This window comes from Leucoraja erinacea, chromosome 9 (genome assembly GCF_028641065.1).
Source record: "Leucoraja erinacea ecotype New England chromosome 9, Leri_hhj_1, whole genome shotgun sequence".
Lineage (NCBI taxonomy): Eukaryota > Metazoa > Chordata > Chondrichthyes > Rajiformes > Rajidae > Leucoraja > Leucoraja erinaceus.
In genome coordinates, this window is record NC_073385.1 from 20,471,247 (window position 1) to 20,493,620 (window position 22,374).

The 22,374-nt window shown below is 48.4% G+C and overlaps 1 protein-coding gene across 1 annotated transcript in view; it reads left to right on the forward strand.

Annotated features, from left to right (window-relative positions):
* The window catches only part of ttll5 (tubulin tyrosine ligase-like family, member 5), a 156,790-nt gene that overhangs the window by 66,343 nt on the left and 68,073 nt on the right, over positions 1-22,374 (forward strand). Inside the window, 10 exon segments of the mRNA XM_055640286.1 lie at positions 1,120-1,211; positions 3,023-3,091; positions 5,242-5,274; positions 7,048-7,217; positions 8,357-8,696; positions 8,794-8,914; positions 10,447-10,559; positions 10,773-10,806; positions 18,217-18,311; positions 19,961-20,094. Of these exon segments, the coding sequence (XP_055496261.1) occupies positions 1,120-1,211; positions 3,023-3,091; positions 5,242-5,274; positions 7,048-7,217; positions 8,357-8,696; positions 8,794-8,914; positions 10,447-10,559; positions 10,773-10,806; positions 18,217-18,311; positions 19,961-20,094 (1,201 nt within the window).

Here is a 22,374-nt window from a genome sequence, read left to right on the forward strand (position 1 = left end):
ATCTTCAGATGTCCGTCTATAAATATCCACCTATTAGCACGATACCACGTTCCATGTACAACCTCTGTGCCCAATCTCTATTGGCTGGCACGGTGGCACAGCGGTAGAGTTACTGCCTCACAGCGCCAGAGACCCGGGTTCCATCCTGACTATTGGTGCTGTCTGTACGGAGTTTGTACATTCTCCTCGTTACCGCGTGGGTTTTCTCCGGGTGCTCCGGTTTCATCCCACACTCCAAAGGTTTGTAGGCTAATTGGCTTTAGCGTAATTGTACATTTTCCATCAGTCAGTCAGTCCATTTTATTTGTATAGCACATTTATAAACAACTCACGTTGACCAAAGTGCTGTAAATCAGTGCAGGTACTAATGTGCTACATACAATGGTACACAGACCTAACAATACAGGCATAAAATGTTTACAGCGCCCCCTCTGAGGGGCTCAAAAACGCTAGGGAGTAGAAATAGGTTTTGAGCCTTGACTTAAAGGAGTCGATGGAGGGGGCAGTTCAGATGGGAAGAGGGATGCTGCTGTTCCACAGTCTAGGTGCTGCAATCGCAAAACGCGGTCACCCCTGAGCTTAAACCTAGACCGTGGGATAGTCAGTAGCCCCAAGTCAGCCGATCTGAGGGACCTGGAGGTAGAGTGGTGGGTTAGAAAATGTTTGATATAGGGGGGGCAAGCCCGTTAAGGGCTTTGTATACGAATAAGAGTGTGTATAGGATAATGTGTCTTGCTTACAGGGATTGCTGGTCGGTGTGGAATCGGTGGGACGAAGGGCCTGTTTCCATACTGTATCTCTAAGCTAAACAGAAAACTAAACTAAACTTTTAAGAAAGAACTGCAGATGCTGAAACAATCAAAGGTAGACAAAAAATGCTGGAGAAACTCAGCAGGTGAGGCAGCATCTATGGAGAGAAGGAATAGGCGAAGTTTCAGGTCGAGACCCTTCTTCTGACTGACAAACCCCCCATCTCCGACATCCGTCTGAAGAAGGGTCTCGACCCGAAACTTCGCCTATTCCTTCTCTCCGTAGATGCTGCCTCACCCGCTGAGTTCCTCCAGCATTTTTTCTTTAACTAAACTAAACGATTGCTTGTGTCCCTCATTTTATCCACAGATAAAGGTTTTACGCCATGCCATGGAAGAGAATGAGAGAAAAGGAGGATTCATACGCATCTTTCCAATGGCTGACAGCTGGGAGTTTTATGGGTGAGGCCAGCACTGAAATGAAATGCTTTGTGAAAAGCAAATGTGTAAAGTGAAAAGCTTTGCTTTGATCTGTGTATATGCATGTAGTGCCAGGGCTGTGCCAGTGTAGTATGCCCAGGGCAAGCATTAGCAGGCTGCAGCTCAGCCCCGTCACAGGGTCTTGATGTGTCCACGAGCTAGCTCATTCACCAAGATGGACAGATGTGTTGGCTTGGGATTGTATCCTGGTTGTGACCACACATCTTTATGCCCTGCCCTTGCGGGAAGGATGGGACCAATAACACTGTCACCTCAGCTTTAAGATTATTATCCTCATATGTAGCAAAGTATAGTGAAGGAAGGAATCCGACCCAAAATGTCACTGGTCCACAGATGCTGCCTGACCCGCTGAGATACTCCAGCACTCTGTGAAACGTCACCTATCCATGTTCTCCACAGATGCTGCCTGACCCGCTGAGTTAATCCAGCACTGTGAAACGTCACCTATCCACATTCTCTACAGATGCTGCCTGACCCGCTGAGTTACTCCAGCATTCTTTGAAATATCACCTATCCATGTTCTCCAGAGATGCTGCCTGACCCACTGAGATACTCCAGCATTTTGTGTAAACCAATATCTGCAGTTCCTTGTTTCTACAAGTAAAAGATTTGTTGAACATTCTTTTTTTTAGTTTAGTTTAGTTTAGTTTAGAGATACAGCACGGAAACAGGCCCTTCGACCCACCGAGTCCGCACTGACCAGCGATCCCCGCACATTAACACTACCCTACACACACTATGGACAATTTACATTTATAGCAAGCCAATTAACCGACTGTACAAACCTGTACGTCTTTGGAGTATGGTCGGAAACCAACGTTTTCTGTGAAAAGCCATGCGGGTCATGGGGAGAACGTACAAACTCCGAGCAGACAGCACCCGAAATCACGATTGAACCCGGGTCTTTGGCGCTGAAAGCACAGTAAGGCAGCAACTCTACTGCTGCGCCACCGTGCCGCCCTATCGAAGTAGATCACTTCAATCTAGTCCAACTCTACAATAGGTCAAGCAAAGGGAAAGATACATAATGTATATAGTTCTCAGCATTGTAGATTATCAGTCCCTTGGACAACTGTAGCATCCTTGTGGTTGGATCAGGGCAGATTGTCCAATGGTGATGTTGACCAGTCCCACTTCATCACCATTGGTACAGACTGGGCTTCCTCGGGTGCTGAACAGCGCTGCTATTCTGCTGGCATGGAAGGACGAGGTGGTTGGCTTGATGAGTGAGTGAGCCAAGCTGGCTGGTCCCAACAGGAGTACAAACGGCAGTAAATGGTCATGAGACCACATCGAGGAGGAAGTCAGTGAGAAGCTTATCTGATGCAGAACATGGAGATCTCCCCTGGTTGGTCACGAGATGTCCCCCATGTTGGGGGAGTCCAGAACCAGGGGCCACGCTTTAAGAATAAGGGGTAAGCCATTTAGGACTGAGATGAGGAAAAACCTTTTCAGCCAGAGAGTTGTGAATCTGTAGAATTCTCTGCCACAGAAGGCAGTGGAGGCAAATTCACTGGATGTTTTCAAGAGAGAGTTAGATTTAGCTCTTAGGGCTAACGGAATCATGGGATATGGGGAGAAAGCAGGAACGGGGTACTGATTTTAGATGATCAGCCATGATCATATTGAATGATGGTGCTGGTTCGAAGGGTCGAATGGCCAACTCCTGCACCTGTTTTCTAAGTTTCTGTATTACTTTCTGTGACAGCTAGTTCAGATTCATCCTGCTCGTGTTTCTGATCCCTAACGTTTGTGTTTCTGATCCGTTTCAGGCACTTTCTGGAGCATAAAACCACCTTGAACCATGTGCTGGCGGTGCGTCTATTCGCGGGCAAGCAAGGGTACGTTGGGGAAAGGGGATACGCACAGGCCTCAGGCTCTCTGTCAGCATGGCCTGTCAGTGGGCCATGACTAACACCTTCCCAGAGGGTCCAGTCTCACTGCGGACCAGCCGCCCACAGCTACAGATTGTTATTGATGGGTTGGACCATCAGCAGCACGGCTCAGGCTGATCTTATTGGCTGACCATCAGCAGGTGGACGAGTAAGCAGCCGACTGAGAGATAGTCATAGTCACACAACATGGAAACTGACCCGTCAGCCCAACTTAGACAAAGACATAGAAAATAGGTTCAGGAGTAGGCCGTTCGGCCCTTCGAGTCAGCGCCGTCATTCAATATGATCATGTCTGATCATCCAGAATCAGTGCCCTGTCCCTGCTTTCTCCCCATATCCCTTGATTCCATTAGCCCCAGGAGCTAAATCTAACTCTCTCTTAAATATGTCCAGTGAATCGGCCTCCACTGCCTTCTGTGGCAGGGAATTCCACAGATTCACAACTCTCTGAGTGTAAAAGTGTCCATGCCTATCAAGATGCAAACAGTTGTTTAAGAAAGAACTGCAGATGCTGGAAAAATCGAAGGTCGACAAAAATGCTGGAGAAACTCAGCGGGTGAGGCAACATCTATGGAGCGAAGGAATAGGTGACGTTTCGGGTCGAGCCGAAACGTCACCTATTCCTTCGCTCCATAGATGCTGCCTCGCCCGCTGAGTTTCTCCAGCATTTCTGTCTACCTAAGATGCAAACAGTCCCTCTCTTTGAATGCTCCTCCTCCACAACATTGACCTTTACATAATTCAGGACTTTAACTTGTGGACTAGTCCCACCTCTTTCAATAACTAATTTAAAACTATACAAGTATGGTCGTTGGTCCTCAATCACTCCCCCACCGACACCTCAGGCACCTTCCCGCCTCATTTCCCAAGGGGAGGTGAAGTGTTGACCTTCTCTGGTCGGGCCAGCTGCAATTCCTCTCCTTATCCCTGGGACTGTGTGACTCTTTTTAAAAAAATATATATTTTATTAGAAGCATATACATATCATAACCAAAACACGATTTGTTCACCAGTTACATATTAACACAGCTTCTAGTTTTTTTTTAATCAATTTTTTTGAAAGATAGAGCTATAGAGAAAAAAGAAATAAGGGAAGAGAAAAAGGAGACTATAAGCTAATAGAGAGGGGAGGGTGAAAAAAAAAGAAATAAAAAAGATGGCCAATAACACAATTTTGGAAATAGGTCCGTAGATTATAGAGTGTAATTGTTCATCCAGTCCTGGATTCAAATTTCAGTCCAGCTTCCGCGTTGAAACAGTTTACCCTTTCAGAAAATCAATAAATGGGGACCATATTCTAGCAAATTGTCAATTAAGCCAAGTCTAATTTTTTCCCAAATATAAGGTCTCAGACATTTCCGTTATCCACATTTTAATTGTGGGGGTTGTTGGATTTTTCCAAAATGTTAATATTAATTTTTTCCCAATTATTATACTATAATCAAGGAAATGTCTGGTTTAATGTAAGTTTTATGCTTTGTTCTGATAATCCTAATATTATTAGTTTTGGGTCAGGATCACATTGTGACTCTTTACCTCCCCAGCTTCTGCACGTGTGTTTGCATACAGCATAGAGCATTAGGGTTAATGCAGCACAGCAACAGGCCCTTCACTCTCAATGTCCATGCCCAACAGCTCAACTCATCTCTGCCTGCATGTGATCCACATCACTCCATTCCCTGCATATCCACGTGCCTATCCAAAAGCATCTTAAACACCACTATCGTATCTACCTCCACTACCAACCCCAGCAGTGCGTTCCAGGCACCCACCACCCTCTGTGCAAGAATAGAAGTGACCCTGCAAATCTCCTCTAAACGTGGCCCCTCTCACCTGAAAGCTATGCCCTCAAGTGTTTGCCATTTCATCCTTTAAAAAGGCTCTGGCTGTCTACCCTCTCTATGCCTCTTATAATGTTCTCACTTTTATCAGGCCCTCCAGCGACAAGTCCAAGTGTGTGCGAGCTCTCCTTATGGCCAACACACTGTGATGGAGGCAGCATCTCACCTGTTTCACGGTGTTTGAGCTCTGTGGGGGGAGGTGTTCTAGTGAAGGGGAATGCAGCGTTGATTGATTTCCTATCCCCTCTGTTTCAGGGCAAAGAGACCGGCAGCTTTAGCAAGAGCTCGGTAAGTGGCTGTCAGCCCATGCCAGACTTTGGTCTAAACTTCCACAGGACAGCATTATTCTCATTTATCTTCTTTTCCCATTTGGAATCCTCGTTTTTGAGTTGTCAGTCTTTTTTTTTAGTTCAGGGTGGAACTGTTAAATATCAGAGAGCAAAGGTTTAAAGTCAGGGGGTGAGGCTTGTAGGAGATATACAGGAGACAGGGCGGCACGGTGGCGCAGCGGTAGAGTTGCTGCCTTACAGCGCTTGCAGTGCCAGAGACCCGGGTTCCATCCTGACTACGGGTGCTTGTCTGTACGGAGTTTGTACATTCTGTTTTGAAAAAAAACTTTTTCACCCTGAGAGTTGTGAATTTATGGAATTCCCTGCCACAGAGGGCAGTGGAGGCCAAGTCACTGGATGGATTTAAGAGAGAGTTAGATAGAGCTTAGGGGCTAGTGGAGTCACGGGATGTGGGGAGAAGGCAGGCACGGGTTATTGATAGGGGACGATCAGCCATGATCACAATGAATGGAGGTGCTGGCTCGAAGGGCCGAATGGCCTCCTCCTGCACCTATTTTCTATGTTTCTATGTTTCTATTCTCCTCGTGCCCCATGTGGGTTTTCTCCTGGATCTTTGGTTTCCTCCCACATTCCAAAGACGAACAAGTTAATTGGCTTGGTAAAATGTAAATTGTCGCTAGTGTGTGTAGGATAGTGTTAATGTGCGGGGATCGCTGGTCGGCGGGGACTCGGTGGGCCGAAGGGCCTGTTCCTGTGCTGGACTGGTCTATGTTCTATATTCTATGCATGGCACAGAGGCTCAAAGGGCTGATGGCCTGCTCCTAAATATACAGGCCCTCCCTGGGGCACAAACTCCCTGGGTTCACATTATCTCCCGTTAATATTCCTAATTTTAAAAGGAGCACTAGTCTGGGGACAAAGAGCGTGTTGACATGGAACCTCCCTGAGGTGATCAGTCACCATCGTGGCCATTTTGAATGGGCAGGGGAACAATAAATAAACATTGATATTAATGGATCCTAATCAACACTGTTACGTTACTGTGGACTGTAAATGAGTGATTCTGTGTATTTTGTGACATGGACTAAATCGAAAATCAAAAGTTTTTCACCGTACCTCGTAGGGTTGCCAACTTTCTTGCTCCCAAATAAGGGACAAAAGGTCAAAATAAAGGACAAATTCCCAACGGCAATTCGTTGATCGAGTCGGCCGTGGCTGGGTCAATGATGAGTTGGCCCGGGTGCTGGACTGCACACAAAGCCCAGCCGGCGGGCCAGCTTTGGAGATTTGGCCCGGCACCCCATCCAACTCATGAACCGATGATCGTCCATGAGAAGGAGGGGCGGTGGTGTCGGCGGTAAGCGAAGATCCGAAGGTCGGACAGCTGGCCGGGCTGACTGACCGACTGACCGACGGGGCCACGGGCGAGGCACTGCTGCTGCACTCCATAGGCTGCACTATGTCGGGACGGGTGAGGCGGAGCCAGATGCGGCGCTCCGATCCGACAGTCCCCTCGACCCGACTTGCAGCAGTCAAATACGGGACAAGGGCGGTCCCGTACGTGACAAACCAATTTAGCCCAAAATGCGGGATGTCCCGGCTAATACGGGGCAGTTGGCAACCCCAGTTACCTCGGTACACGTGACAATAAACTAAACTGAACTGAACTGAAGTCGACTTGTGGACGTGTGTATAAACGGGACCTGTTGGTAGTGTCGGAGCGACCTGCATGTGAATGTTTAAAGTGTGCGTGCTGTTGTTTCATTCTCAGTAACGGCGTGAGGCAGAGCAGCCCAGCGGCACAGTGCCGGCATGAGGTGCTGCAGGTGCAATGTCAGAAACACTTACAGCAGTACGAGAGGAAGTTGCTGTCACTGGAGGCACGCAAACACCGGCAGCAGCAGCAAGTCACCCTGCAAACAGCGCAGGGGAAAGGCTCAGGTCAGTGCTCCACAGAATAGATACCCCGCCTCAATCTGTCTTCCTCAACACCCCTGGTGAAGTGGCGCAGCAGGGCGGCACAACGGTAGAGATGCTGCCTCACTGCGCCACAGAACCGGGTTTCACCCTGACCACGGGTGCTGTTTATACCAAGTTCTCCCCGTGACAGCGTGGGTTTCCTCCAGGTGCTCCAGGTTCCTCCCAAACTCCAAAGATGTATGGGTTTGTAGGTTAATTGGTTGAGGTAAAAATTGTAAATTGTCCCTAGTGTGTAGGATATTGTTAGTGTACAGGCTGATTGCTGGTCGGCACAGACCTGGTGGGCCAAAGGGCCTTTTTCCATGTTTTATCCCCATACAACAAACAGCTTCAGTGACACAGAGTTGGTTTATGTGATGGCCTGGGCCACTGTAGATCCAAGACTCTGTGATATCTTGTGGTCTTGGATGGAGCTGTTCCCAAACCATGCGGTGATGCCACTCGATAAAATGCTTTCCACGGCGCATCTGTAGAAGTTGGTGAAGGCTTATTGGGAAATGCCGAACTTACTGAGCCTTGAGAGGACGTTGGTGTGCATTGTTAGCCATTGTTTGGATGGGCTGGTCCACGACAAGTTGCTGGTGATATGATCAGTACGGGTGTCGGGAGTTATGGGGAGTAGGCGGGAGAATGGGGTTAGTTGGGAGAGATAGATCAGCCATGATTGAATGACAGAGTAGACTTGATGGGCCGAATGGTGTAAATCTGCTCCTATCACTGATGAAAGTGATGTTTACTCCTGGGAAATAGAAGCTGTGATGTATAAAAACCGTGGGACTCCCATGAATCCGACTTGCCAGTGGCACGCAGAGAGTTGTGAGTCTGGAGAGAGGTGGAATTCTCTGCCTCGGTGGAGGCTGCTTCTCTGGGTGCTTTCAAGAGAGAGCTAGATAGGGCTCGTAAAGATAGCGGAGTCAGGGGATATGGGGAGAAGGCAAGAACGGGGTACTGATTAGGGATGATCAGCCATGATCACATTGAATGGCGGTGCTGGCTCGAAGGGCCGAATGGCCTACTCCTGCACCTATTGTCTGTTGTCACGTTATAGCCGTCCTGATTCACTGCTTGTCCACATGTGGTGACGTTGTGTCTTTCTGCAGGGTCTCTGCACACTGTGCCGGCTGCTTCATCCTGTGGTTCGGAGAGTGAGCTGGAGGAGGAGGAGGAGGGGGAGGAGGAGGATGTTGATGAGGAGGAGGCTTCAGAGTGCGAAGCAGAAGTTTCTTTGCTCGATTGCAGCGGCAAAGGTCCAGGGAAGGCCCCGCCGTTGGTGGCACAACGAGGCGTGGATGAGAGGCAGCGGAGAGCTCCCACACAGGAGGTAGCGGGCAAGCACACGGCCATCAGGGGAGAGGCGTGGACCCAGAGCAGAGAGGAGCGCAGCCAGCAGCAACCACGGCCCAACCTGGTGCAGATGTTACAGCAAGGAGCCAACCTAAGGTGCGTCCCACAATATGTGCAGACGGGGGTCCGGGTGTGATGTGTCTGCATGCCCGTGCTGCTGACACTTCTGACGTGCTCTCCTTTGTGCCCACAGCAAGGTGCAGGCACGCATGGCCTTTGCTGCATACCTGCACCGAGTGCAGCTTCGCCTGCTGCAGGAGTGCTGCGGACAAAACAAAGCCAGCTCGCAGGCTGACCGCGAGGAGGAGCAGATGGTAAACCAGCAGTGCAGTGTCCAGAGGAGACCACCCTGGTGGGGGATGGAGGTGTAGGGGGACTGGGCGTCCATGGTGAAGATGGGGGCCTGCACACTGGACATTACTGGAGAGTTGAAGGCCGTGTGAGGTGTCTTGGATGTAGGTGAGAGGGGTCTGGAGAAGGCAGGAATAGGATGCTCCTGATGTGGCCTCATTCGGTTTAGAGATACAGTGTGGAAACAGGCCCCTCGGCCCACTGAGTCCACGCAGACCAGCCATCACTCCCTTCACTAGTTCTCTCCTACACCCTTGGAACTACTTGCAAAAGCCAATTAAACCGCAAACCTGTACGTCTTCGGAGTGTGGGAGGAAACTGGAGCACCCGGAGAAAACCCACGGGGTCCCAGGGAGAACGTACAAACTCCGTACAGATAGCAATCGAGATCAGGATGGAACCCAGGTCTCTGGCGCTGTCGGACAGCAACTCTACCGCTGCGCCACCGTGCCGCACAATACACTGTTCTCCTCAGACCCGCTGAGTTACTCCAACTCTGGGCTTTGATCATATTGGATGATTGAGAAGATCTAAAGAGGCCTGGGATTATTGATCTAAAGACAGACACGAAATGCTGGAGTAACTCAGCGGGACAGGCAGCATCTCTGGAGAGAAGACGTGGGTGACGTTTATGGGTCAAGACCCTTCTTCAGACTAAGTCAGGGGAGAGGGAGACACAGAGATATGGAAGGGTAAGGTGTGAAAACAATGGTGTAGAGGAATCACAGAGGAGGAGCAGCGAGAGAGAGAATGCTGCTGTGCTCTCGTTGGAGAGGGTTCATAGAAACATAGAAAATAGGTGCAGGAGTAGGCCATTCGGCCCTTCGTGCCTGCACCGCCCTTCAATATGATCATGGCTGATCATCCAACTCAGTATCCTGTACCTGCCTTCTCCCCATACCCCCTGATACCTTTAGCCACAAGGACCACATCTAACTCCCTCTTAAATATAGCCAATGAACTGGCCTCAACTACCTTCTGTGGTAGAGAATTCCAGAGATTCACCACTCTCTGTGTGAAAAAATGTTTTTCTCATCTCGGTCCTAAAAGATTTCCCCCTTATCCTTAAACTGTGACCCCTTGTTCTGGACTTTCCCAACATCGGGAACAATCTTCCTGCATCTAGCCTGTCCAACCCCTTAAGAATTTTGTAAGTTTCTATAAGACCCCCCTCAATCTTCTAAATTCTAGCGAGTACAAGCTTTCATAAGGTCATAAGGAATAGGAGTAGAATTGGGTCATTCGGCTCATCAAATTACTCCACCATTCCATCATGGTTGATCTATCTCTCCCATTCTCCTGCCTTCTCCCTGTAACCCCTGTCACCTGTACTAATCAAGAGAGGAGGAGATGTTTTTCCAAGGACTCTCTGACAGTAACTGGTGGCTTTGATGTTGACGTTGATATTGGATGGTGAGGCAGCCTCAGAGAGGTGGGTGGAATATTGGGATTGGGCTCTGATTACAGTGACAACATCATGGATCTTTGTGTACAGGAGCTGGTGATCCGATTCCTGAAACGAGCAGCTAGTAACTTCCAGCACACCATGCCGTTGGCTCTGCCCAGCAGCCGGCTGGCCAGCCCCGAGCGTCGCCGCATCCTGGCCCAGCCCCGAGTAGCTGGAGTGTCGAGGAACCTGATTTGAGGGCCTTACATCATCTTTTTAAAACTGGCTTTAATTCCTGCGGCATTTTTCTTCAGCGCACGCCGGGGGCTGAAACTTACCTCTATGAGGTTCAAGTGACATATAAATTGTATTGTGTAATTGTGTATATTAAAATCAATAATGGCAAAAGGTCAAAACAGGGGCAAACCTACCAGTATTTCTGGCCTCTTCATCCGCTGCTACAACAAGGTGAGCACCATCACAGGTACGGGCAGGTCCCACCGCCCATCGCCTCCTCCAACATTGTCACCAAAATAATCAAAGGATTGGCTAGAGTTGAGAGAGAGAGAGAGAGAGGCTAATTGTAGACAGACACTAAAAGCTGGAGTCACTCAGCAGGACAGGCAGCATCTCTGGAGAGAAGGAATGGTCGACGTTTCGGGTCGAGACTCTTCTTCAGACGTTTAATTTAATTTTCATGTATACCACCAATGGAATAATGAAACTTACCTGCTGCAGCGTACAGGCCAATAAACCCAATAACACACAGATATATCAATAATAATCAATAATACCATAAATTAATAACCATAATATTAGTTAAACAGAATAGTGCAAATCTGGTCCAGAGAGCAGAGACACAGCCCATTGTTGATGTGGTCAGTGTTAGAATATAGAACATAGTTCAATGCCGAGACAGGCCCTTTGGCCCATCATGTCCATGCCAAACATGAGGCCAGGTTAGACTGATCATCTGCCTGCATAATATCTACACTCTACCCCTGCATATCAATGTGTAGTGTTATGTTCAAGAGCTTGTTGCTTGCTGAGAAGAAGCTGTTCTTGAGTTTCAGGCTCCTGTACCTTCTTCCCGATGGTAGCAGCGAGATGAGAGAGTGGCCAGGGTGGTGTGGGTCTCTGATGATGCCAGCTGCCTTTTTGAGGTAGCGCCTCCTGTAGATCCCTTCGATGGTGGGAGGTTGTAGTTGCAAAATTACTGTACTGCACTGTAACCAGTGGCCCTAACGTCTGTGGTGATGAAGTGCTTTGAGAGGCTGATCATGGCGCAAATCACCTCATACCTCGACAAAAACCTGGGCACACTGCAGTTCGCTTACTGCCACAACAGAACAACGATGGATGCGATCTCACTGGCTCTCCGCTCTGCTCTGGACCACTTGGACAACAAAAACTCATATCTCAGACTGTTATTCATTGATTACAGCTTGGCATTTAGTACAATCATCCCCTCCAAGCTGGTTACCAAACTCTCAGAACTGGGTCTCTGCGCATCCCTCTGTAATTGGATCTTCGACTTCCTCATCCACAGATCACAGACTGTCCGTATTGGTGGAAATGTGCCATCCTCGTTAACAATCAGCACGGGAGCACATCAAAGCTGCGTGCTCAGCCCCCTGCTGTACTCACTCTATACTCATGACTGCATAGCCGGACATAGTGCAAACTCCATCAAGTTCGCTGACGACACCACTGTTATGGGATGAATCACTGATGGTGATGAGTCGGAGTATAGAAGTGAGATCGACCAATTGACCAAATGGTGCCAGCACAATAATCTGGCTCTCAACACCAGTAAAACCTAGGAACTGATTAAGGACTATGGAAGGGGTAGGATAGGAACCCACAGTCCCGTTTATATCAACGGCTCGATGATGGAAAGGGTCAAGAATTTGTGGGCGTGCATATTTCTGAAGATCTCTCCTGGTCCCAGAACTCTGATGCAATCATAAAGAAAGTACATCAGCGCCTCTACTTCCTGAGAAGATTACAGAGAGTCAGTATGTCAAGGAGGACGCTCTCGAACTTCTACAGGTGCACAGTAGAGAGCATGCTGACCGGTTGCATCGTGGCTTGGTTCGGCAACCTAAGCACCCAGGAGCGGAAAAGGTGGCAATAAATAGTAAACACTGCCCAGTCCATCACCGGCTCTGACCTCCCCACCATCGAGGGGATCTATCGCAGTCGCTGCCTCAAACAGGCTGCCAGCATCATCAAGGACCCACACCATCCTGGCCACACACTCATCTCTCCGCTGCCATCAGGTAGAAGGTACAGGAGCCTGAAATCCGCAACATCCAGGTTCAGGAATAGCTACTTCCCCACATCCATCAAATGATTAAACACAACTTCAAACAAACTTTGAACTATGACAGCCTATTGCACTTTATCTGTTTATTTATGTGTGTATATATATATTCTACGGTATATGGACACACTGATCTGTTCTGTATTTATGCCCACAATATTCTGTTGTGCTGCAGCAAGCAAGAATTTCATTGTCCTATCTGGGACACATGACAATAACTCTCTTGACTTGACTTGATCTTAATCATAATCATACTTTATTAGCCAAGAATGTTTTGCAACATACAAGGAATTTGTGAACTGTAGTGAACTTGTCCAGAGAAATATGGAGCAGTTTGAAAGCTAGAGCAGGTCTCCAATCAACAACCACTTTGACCGTCACGAGGGAAGTATGTGTGGATCTTCCTCTCCTGAAAGGCTGACGTTTCCGCCGGGGTGAATATGAGCTTTTGTGTTTGAGGAGAGGAGCTTCATGCTCAACAAGGTCAATGGGGTAGACACAAAAAGCTGGAGTAGCTCAGCGGGAGAGGCAGCATCTCTGGAGAGAAGGAATGGCTGACGTTTCGGGTCGAGACCCTTCCTCAGACCTTCGAGTCTTTAAGGTCTTCGGGGTTATGGAACAAAAATTCAGTAAAATGCACGTTCGCCCTAATGTCACTGAGCCTTCTGTGCCTGTCCAGATGAAGCCATGGAACATAGAACAGTACAGCAAAGGAACAGGCCCTATGACCAACAGTGTCTGTGCTGACCATAATGCCAGGTTAAACTAATCTCCTCTGACTTCACGTGAAACTTATCCCTCCATTCCCTGCATATCCATGTGCCTGTCTAACAGCCTATTAAACATCACTATAGTATCTGCCTCCACCACCACCCCTCAAGCATGTTCCCCCACCCGTCACCCTCTGTGTCAACAAAAAGTCTTCTTTTCCAATCTACTTTAAACTTTGGCCCTCGCCTTAAGGTTATGTCCACTAATCGTTGACATTTGTATCCTGGGGAGAAGGTTCTGACTATCTACACTATCCATGCCTCTCATCTTTTATATACTTCTATCAAGTTTCCTTCTCAGAGTAACTCAGCGGGTCACCTGAAACGCCACCTGTCAACGTTCTCCAGAGATGTTGTCTGACCTGCTGAGTTACTCCAGTACAGATATTTTTTTTTGTAAACCAGCATCTGCTGTTCCTTGCGCCTAATACAAATTGGAATAGTCCAGGATGACTTTTAGGCACAAAGTGTAGAAATACAATGATCTGTCTCAATATGCAGGAAGTCTCAATGCCTAGGTCGATGTCCCGTTTAGATATTGTGACGGGGACTGAGCACAGCTACTGGTGCGTGTGAAACACTGTGCTCCAATGTGCGTTATTGCGTGAGAAACTCACCTTGGGTCAGCTTGCCGGGGAATCCCAGCCCGAGAGACACACAAGTTGGTGCAGGAAATGGAAATGTTGCACTCTGGTGCAAGAAGCAGCATTCCTTCACAAGTATAGAACTTGCTTCACACTCAGTCCCCCTGTGAGACTGACAGGAAGATGTTGAACGTTCACTGCTCCAGGGTTCATATCTCATGTTGATGAGTGTAAAACGGATAACATAACCAATGCTTCAAAAGCTCCATTCATTACTCTGCCCTTCCATTCATACTTTAGTCTGCTCTTTGTATTTCGTTCTTGATTTTGTTTTTCACTTCATTCTCTTGCTAGTTCTTGCAGTCTTTTCTTTATTTTTCTTTGCTTCTAAGTCAAAGTCAAATTTATTCGTCACATGCACCAACGAAGGTGCAGTGAAATGTATTTGCCAGCAGCGATACACTTAAAAAACGAACACACAATAGAATTTAACACAAACATCCACCCACAGCATTCTTCACTGTGGTGGAAGGCAACAAAGCTCAGCCAGTCCTGCTTTCTCTTTCCTTTCTCTTTTCATATAGTCATATAGCACGAAAACAGGCCATTCAGCCCAACTTGCCTATGCAATAAGGTCATAAGTGCTTGGAGTAGAATTAGGCCATTCTCTGTCATTCAATCATGGCTGATCTATCTCTCCCTCCTAACCCCATTCTCCTGCCGTCTACCCATAACCTCAGTCACCCGTACTAAACAATCTATCTATCTCTCTCTGACTTGGCCTCCAACACCTTCTGTGGCAAAGAATTCCGCAGATTCATCACCCTCTGACAAAAGACATTTCTGCTCATCTTCCTAAAAGAACATCCTTTAATTCTGAGGCTATGACCTCCAGTCCTAGACTCTCCCACTAGTGGAAACATCCTCTCCACATCCACTCTATCCAAGCCTTTCATTATTCTGTACATTTCAATGAGGTCTTCGCTCATTCTTCTAAACTCCAGCGAGTACAGGCCCAGTGCCGATAAACGCTCATCATAGGTTAACCCACTCATTCCTGGGATCATTCTTGTAAACCTCCTCTGGACCCTCTCCAGAGCCAGCACATCCTTCCTCAGATATGGTGCCCAAAATTGCTCACAATACTCCAAATGCAGCCTGACCAGCGCCTTATAGAGCCTCAGCATTACATCCCTGTTTTTTGCATACAAGCCCTCTTGAAATAAATGCTAGCATTGAGTTTGCTTTCTTTACTATCGATTCGACTTGCAGATTAACTTTTTGGGAATCCTGCACCAGCACTCCCAAATCCCTTTGCACCTCCGATTTCTGGATTATCACCCCATTTAGAAAGTCGTCTATGTCTTGATTCCTGCTACCAAATTGCATGACTCCACACTTTGCTACACTATATTCTATCTGCCACTTCTCTGTCCACTCTCCCAACCTGTCCAAGTCATTCTGTAGAGTCCCTGCTTTCTCTACACTACCTGCCCCTCCACCTATTTTCGTTCATCCGCAAACTTGACCACAAAGCCTTCAATCCCCTCGTCCAAATCATTAATATACAACATGAAGAGTAGCGGCCCCAGCACCGACCCCTGCGGAACTCCGCTGGTCACTGGCAGCCAACCAGAAAAAGCCCCCTTTATTGCCACTCTTTGTCTTCTGCCATCCAGCCAACCTGCGATCCACGCTAGTATCTGCCCTTTGATACCGTGGGCTCTCATCTTCCTTAGCAGCCTCACGTGTGGCACCTTATCAAAGGCTTTCAGAAAATCTAAGTAAACAACTGCTCTCCTTTGTCTGTCCTGCTATTTACTTCTTCAAAGAATTCCAGCAGATTCGTCAAGTAAGACCTCCCCTTTCACAAAGCTGTGCTGACTTCCGCCTATTTTATCGTAAACTTCTAAGTACTCCGTAACCTCATCCTTTATAATGGAAATTGAAATCTTACCAACCACTAAAGTCATACTAACCGGCTAGCTCACCTTCATAATTCATCTTTTCTCCACGTATTGTCTTTTTAGTTACCTTCTGTTGTTCTTTAAAATCTTCCCAATCCTCTGGCTTCCCACTCATCTTTGCTACGTTTATACGCCTTTTCTTTTAGTTTTATATTGTCCTTGACTTCCCTTGTCAGCCACGGTCGCCTCTTTCTCCCCCTAGAATCTTTCTTCCTCTTTGGAATGACAAGAACCTGCATGCTGACCAAGATGCCCCAGCTACGCCAGTCCCACCTGCCCATGTTTGACCCATATCCCTCGAAATTCCTGTCTAAATTGTCCTTTCTCTCGTCCTTTCTCTGCCCCCCTTCTCTTGCCCCTTCTCTGCCCCCTTCGCTGCCCCCTTCTCTTTCCCCCTTCTCTTGCCCCCTTCTCTGCCCCTTTCTCTTGCCTTTTCTCTGCCCCCTTCTCAGCCCCCTTCTCTGTCCCCTTCTCTCACCCCTTTTCTCCCCATTTCTCTTGCCATTCCTCTCGCTATTTCTCTTCATTTGCTCTTTGGTTCTGTGGTAGAGGTGGGGAGTGGATCAATGACTCGACCCATCAGGTGAGAAGAGGACCAGTAAGAACTGTTGAATGTCTTGTGTATCTCAGCTGGAAACCTTTTCCTTTGCAAATAACATCTAAAATAGTGACCAGGTGCCTTTCTGCAGAACCACAGTGACAGGAACATTACCGGGAGTAGAAACACGGAAACATACACAATAGGTGCAGGAGTAGGCCATTAGACCCTTCCAGCCAGCATCGCCATTCAATATGATCATGGCTGATCATCCAAAATCAGTACCCCGTTCCTGCTTTTTCCCCATATCCCTTGATTCCGTTAGCCCTAAGAGCTAAATCTCTCTCATGAAAACATCCAGTGAATTGGCCTCCACTGCCTTCTGTGGCAGAGAATTCCACAGATTCACAACACTCTGAAAAGGTTTTTCCTCATGTCAGTCCTAAATGGCCTACCCCTTATTCTTATGTTCATGATGTTGTATGTTCATTAATTCCACTCCGGAGGTGGGGAATGCTGCTCAACGATTGGTCTTTGTTTAGTGGGATGGCTTGCAACCACACGCTTGCCCAGCGGCAACCCTAAAGTCCCATCCAACAGCTGGCAGCCCTGACAGTGCAGCCCAGCCCGGCCCAGCCCAGCCCAGCCCGGTCCAGCCCAGCACAACACAGCATAGCACAGCACAACACAGCCCAGCCAAGCACAGCACAACATAGCACAACACAGCCAAGCACAGCACAGCACAACACAGTCAAGCGCAGCACAACATAGCACAGCACAACACAGCCCAGCACAGCGCAGCACAACACAGCCCAGCCCAGCCCAGCACAGCACAGCCCAGCCCAGCACAGCCCACAGCCCAGCCCAGCCCAGCGCAACCCAGCCACAGCACAGCCCAAGCACAGCCCAGCCCAGCCCAGCCCAGCCCAGCACAACACAACACAACACAGCACAGCACCGCCCAGCCCAGCACAGCCCAGCCCAGCACAGCACTGACCCACTCAGTGCCAGACTGCGAGAGTCAGCCTGCACAATACGTGTCCTCTATTGGGATTGCAACCTATGGCACTACAAATGTTACTGTGAGCAAGGCAGGAGGGGGTTAACAGACTTGGATTGGTTTCTCTGAACTGCTGGTGATTGAGGGGAGACTTGATGGAGGTGTATACAATGAAATTACACAGATGGACAGTCAGAACCTTCTCCCAGGGTGGACATGCCAAAGACTACAGGGCACAGCGCTAAGGTGAAAGGGGCAAAGTTTAAAGGAGATGTGCAGGATAAGTTATTTTACATACAGGGTGGTGGGTGCCTGGCATGTGCTGCCAGGGGTGGTGGTGGAGGCAGATAGGATTGTGGCGTTTAAGTGACTTTTGCATAGGCGCTTGGATATGCAGGGAAGGAGGGATATGGGTTAAATGCAGACAGATATGTTATAATTGGCATCATGCTCAGCACGGACATGATGGGCCGAAGGGCCTGATCCTGTGCCGTAATGTTCTGTGATATGCAGGGAATGGGGGATATGGATGATGTGGAAACAGGAGTTGGTCTTGGCATCATGTTCGGCACGGACATTGTGGGCTGAAGGGCCTATGCTGTGTTGTGCTGTACGAGGGACTTGCTTGTCCACCAGCCCGCGCTGTGCAGTTCTGCAAACCTGCTCTTACAGAGTTTTGTATTTTCAACTCAGGAAACAGATGAAATAATTAAGAGGAAGCAGATGGATTTGAATTCGGAGACCTGCATCCAACAGGAAGAATTCCAAGTATTTGTCAGTAAAGCCAGGTGAGAGGAATGGAAAAAGCACGACAGCGCTGGCGAGAGTGAGATCTGGCGGTGTGTGTGTGTGTGTGTGTGTGTGTGTGTGTGTGTGTGTGTGTGTGTGTGTGTGTGTGTGTGTGTGTGTGTGTGTGTGTGTGTGTGCCTCCCCACTGTGTGTGTGTGTGTGTGTGCTGAGGGTCTGCATGGTGAGTGTGTGTGTGGTGTGTGTCACTGTGTGTGTGTGCACCCCCACTCCCACTCTCAGCTGAGGCCTGCGTGGAGAGAAGTGATGTCATTCCACACCCAGTCGAAGATCCACACAGTCGGATCCAACTCCTTCCTTTTGTTTCCTCTTGGAATTCTGTAAGTGTTTTGGGGGAGTGAGACAGCGGGCCGCGGTGGCCAAGTCAATGACAGATAGATTCTTGATTAGTACGGCTGTTGGGGGGGTCATGGAGAGAATGGGGTCGAGAGGGAGAGATAGATCAGCTGTGATTGAATGGTGGAGTAGACATGATGGGCCGAATGGCCTAATTCTGCTCCTGTCACTTATGAATTATGATCATGTGTTACTGAGAACAGGACAAAAAAGGCCAAAGATGAGAAGCGTGGAGGTGGGACAACGTTGGATTGTTTTCTCATCAGTGTCAGAGGCTGAGGTCTGGTAGAATGATGCGAGGCGTAGATAGGGTAGACAGTCAGAAGCTTTCTCCCAGGCTGGGAATGTCACAGACCGACAGGGGACAAGTGATTGGTTACGTTGCAGGGCAGATCCTGTGAGATGAGCATCAGTACAAAGTGCAGAACAACTGCGTGGGTTTTCTCCAGGTGCATCGGTTTCCTCCCACGTCCCAAAGACGTGCAGGTTTGTAGGTTAATTGGCCCTCTGTAAATTGACCCCAGTATATAGGAAGTGGGTGAGGAAGTTGGATAACAAAGAACCATGTGAACAAACGGGTTATTGATGTTATTATGTGATGAAATAATCGATGTGATTATTATATGATGAAACATATAAGATTGTTAAGGGTTTGGACACGCTAGAGGCAGGAAACATGTTCCCGATGTTGGGGGAGTCCAGAACCAGGGGCCACAGTTTAAGAATAAGGAGCAAGTCATTTAGAACAGAGACGTGGAAACACTTTTTCTCACAGAGAGTTGTGAGTCTGTGGAATTCTCTGCCTCAGAGGGCGGTGGAGGCCTGTTGTCTGGATGCTTTCAAGAGAGAGCTAGATAGGGCTCTTAAAAATAGCAGAGTCAGGGGATATGAGGAGAAGGCAGGAACGGGGTACTGGTTGGGGATGATCAGCCATGATCACATTAAATAGCGGTGCTGGTTCGAAGGGCCGAATGGCCTACTCCTGCACCTGTTGTTTATTGTCTATTATTGATGGGCCAAAGGTCCTATTTCCATGCTGTAGCTCTGAACTAAACTAGTGTCCCGTGTCTCGATAGTTCATGTCAGGACCTCCTCATTCCAGACATTTGGACAGGTACATGGATAACAAAGGTTAGAGGTGATATGGGCCAAACATCGGACAAGCATAGATGGGGCATGTTGGCCGGCATGTATGAGTTAGGCCGAAGGGCCTGATTCTGAGGCACTGTTTCCACCGTTATTCGTGCCTCCACTGTGTGCTGACTACAACGTCTGCTTTCCATATGATCCTCAGTGAGACGCAGCTGGAAGAGCTGCTCACCATCTACACGCGCAACAACAAATCCACCAGCGTCTTCCTTGGGACTCAAGCCACAAGCAGGAGCGAGAGCTCGAGCACGGAAGATGCTGCAGGCAGGGCGGCCAGAGGTAGGCATCTGCCGCGCACACGTCAACTCTAGACTCCCCCTCACTGTAAACTGCGTGCTTCCTGTTCTCACTTCAGTGTCTATTCCTTCCATTATAAATCCCTCAACCATTTTTATCACCGGCAATTTCCTGTGTAAATAGATCGCAGAATGTCAGCATTCTCAGCAACTCCCAACTCCAAAATTGTTGGAAAAGTTGTATAGTGCTGGAGTAACTCAGTTGCTCAGGCAGCATCACTGGAGAACATGCATGGGTGGTGTTTTGGGTTGGGACACTTTATCAGATTTCATCATTCAGGGATGCTGCCTAACCCCCTTGCGTTTTTTTTTTGCAAACCGGCATCTGTAGTTTTAAGTGATAGGAGTAGAATTAGGCCATTCGGCCCATCAAGTGTACTCCGTCATTCAATCATGGCTGATCTATCTCTCCCTCTAACCTCATAACCACTGACACCTGTACCAATCAAGACATCTGGCTCTGCCTTAAAAATATCCATTGACTTGGCCTCCACAGCCGCCTGTGGCAAGGAATTCCACAGATTCACTACCCTCTGACTAAAGAAATTTTTCTTCATCTCATTCCTAAAAGAACGTCCTTTAATTCTGAGGCTGTGTGTTTCTAGACTCTCCCACTAGTGGAAACATCCTCCCCACGTCCACTGTGGAGACAGTAGAGGCAGGGAAATGTTCCCGATGTTGGGGGAGTCCAGAACCAGGGGCCACAGTTTACGAATAAGGAGTAAGCCATTTAGAACGGAGACGAGGAAACACTCTTTCTCACAGAGAGTGGTAAGTCTGGGGAATTCTCTGCCTCAGAGAGCGGTGGAGGCAGGTTCTCTGGTTGCTTTCAAGAGAGAGCTAGATAGGGCTCTTTTAAATAGCAGAGTCAGGGATATGGGGAGAAGGCAGGAACTGTGTACTGATTGGGGATGATCAGCCATGATCACATTGAATGGCGGTGCTGGCTCAAAGGGCCAAATGGCCTCCTCCTGCACCTATTGTCTATTGTCTATTATCCAGGCTTTTCACTATTATGTACATTTCAAAAAAGTCCCCCCTCATTCTAAACTCCAGTGAGTGCAGGCCCAGTGCCGCCAAACGCTCATCATATGTGTAAGAAGGAACTTCAGATGCTGGTTTAAACTGAAGATAGACACAAAAAGCTGGAGTAACTCAATGGGACAGGCAGCATCTCTGGAGCAGAGGAATGGGTGATGTTTCGGGTCGAGGCATAGGTTAACATACTCATTCCTGCAATCAATCTCGATCCTTGTTTCCACTTAGACTCAGCGCAGAAACAGGCCCTTTGGCCCACCGAATCCGCGCCGACCCGCGATTTCCACACACTAACTCTATTCTACACACACACTAGGGACAATTTACTATTTTCCCGAAGCCAATTAACCTACAAATCTGCAGGTCTTTGGAGTGTGGGCGGAAACCAGAGCACCTGGAGAAAGCCCAAGCAGTTCACGGGGAGAAGGTACAAACTCCGTATAGGCAGCACCCGTAGGCAGGATGGAACCCGGGTCTCTGGCGCTGTGAGGCAGCAGCTCTACCCGCTGTGCCACCCTAAATCCCACGGTGATGTGACAGAGGTTGGCACATTGCTCTTCCTTAAATAGTGTGGTGCCCCATTGAGGCATAGCAGGCTCCTGGCATCATTGGCATCATGTTCAGCACAGACATTATGGGCCGAAGGGCCTGTTCCTGCGCTGTACTGTTCTATATTGTCTGTCACCACGCACCCACCATCAGTGACCAGGTGAACATTTCAGACAAGCCTCAGGGAGGTCAAGTCGTAGCTGTAAACCAAGTGTGTGTCAGGAAGGATAGTGTCTTTCACACAGTGGGTGGTGGCTGCACAGATCAAGCTGCACCTCCAGGCAGCTGCAACAACAGCGCCAGAGACCCGGGTTCCATCCTGACTATGGGTGCTGTCTGTACGGAGTTTGTACGTTCTCCCCGTGACCTGCATGGGTTTTATCTTTTATCTAACTTTCAAGAGAGAGCTAGATAGGGCTCTTAAAGATAGCAGTCAGGAGATTTGGGGAGAAGGCAGGAACGGGGTATTGATTGGGGATGATCAGCCATGATCGCATTGAGTGGTGGTGCTGGCTCGAAGGGCCGAATGGCCTACTCCTGCACCTATTGTCTATTGCCTATTGTTTGTCCAAGATCTTCGGTTTCATCCCTTAATCAAAAGGCGTACAGGTTTGTAGGTTAATTTGCTTGGTGTAAATTGTCCCTAGTGTATGTAGGGTGGTGTCAGTGTGCGGGG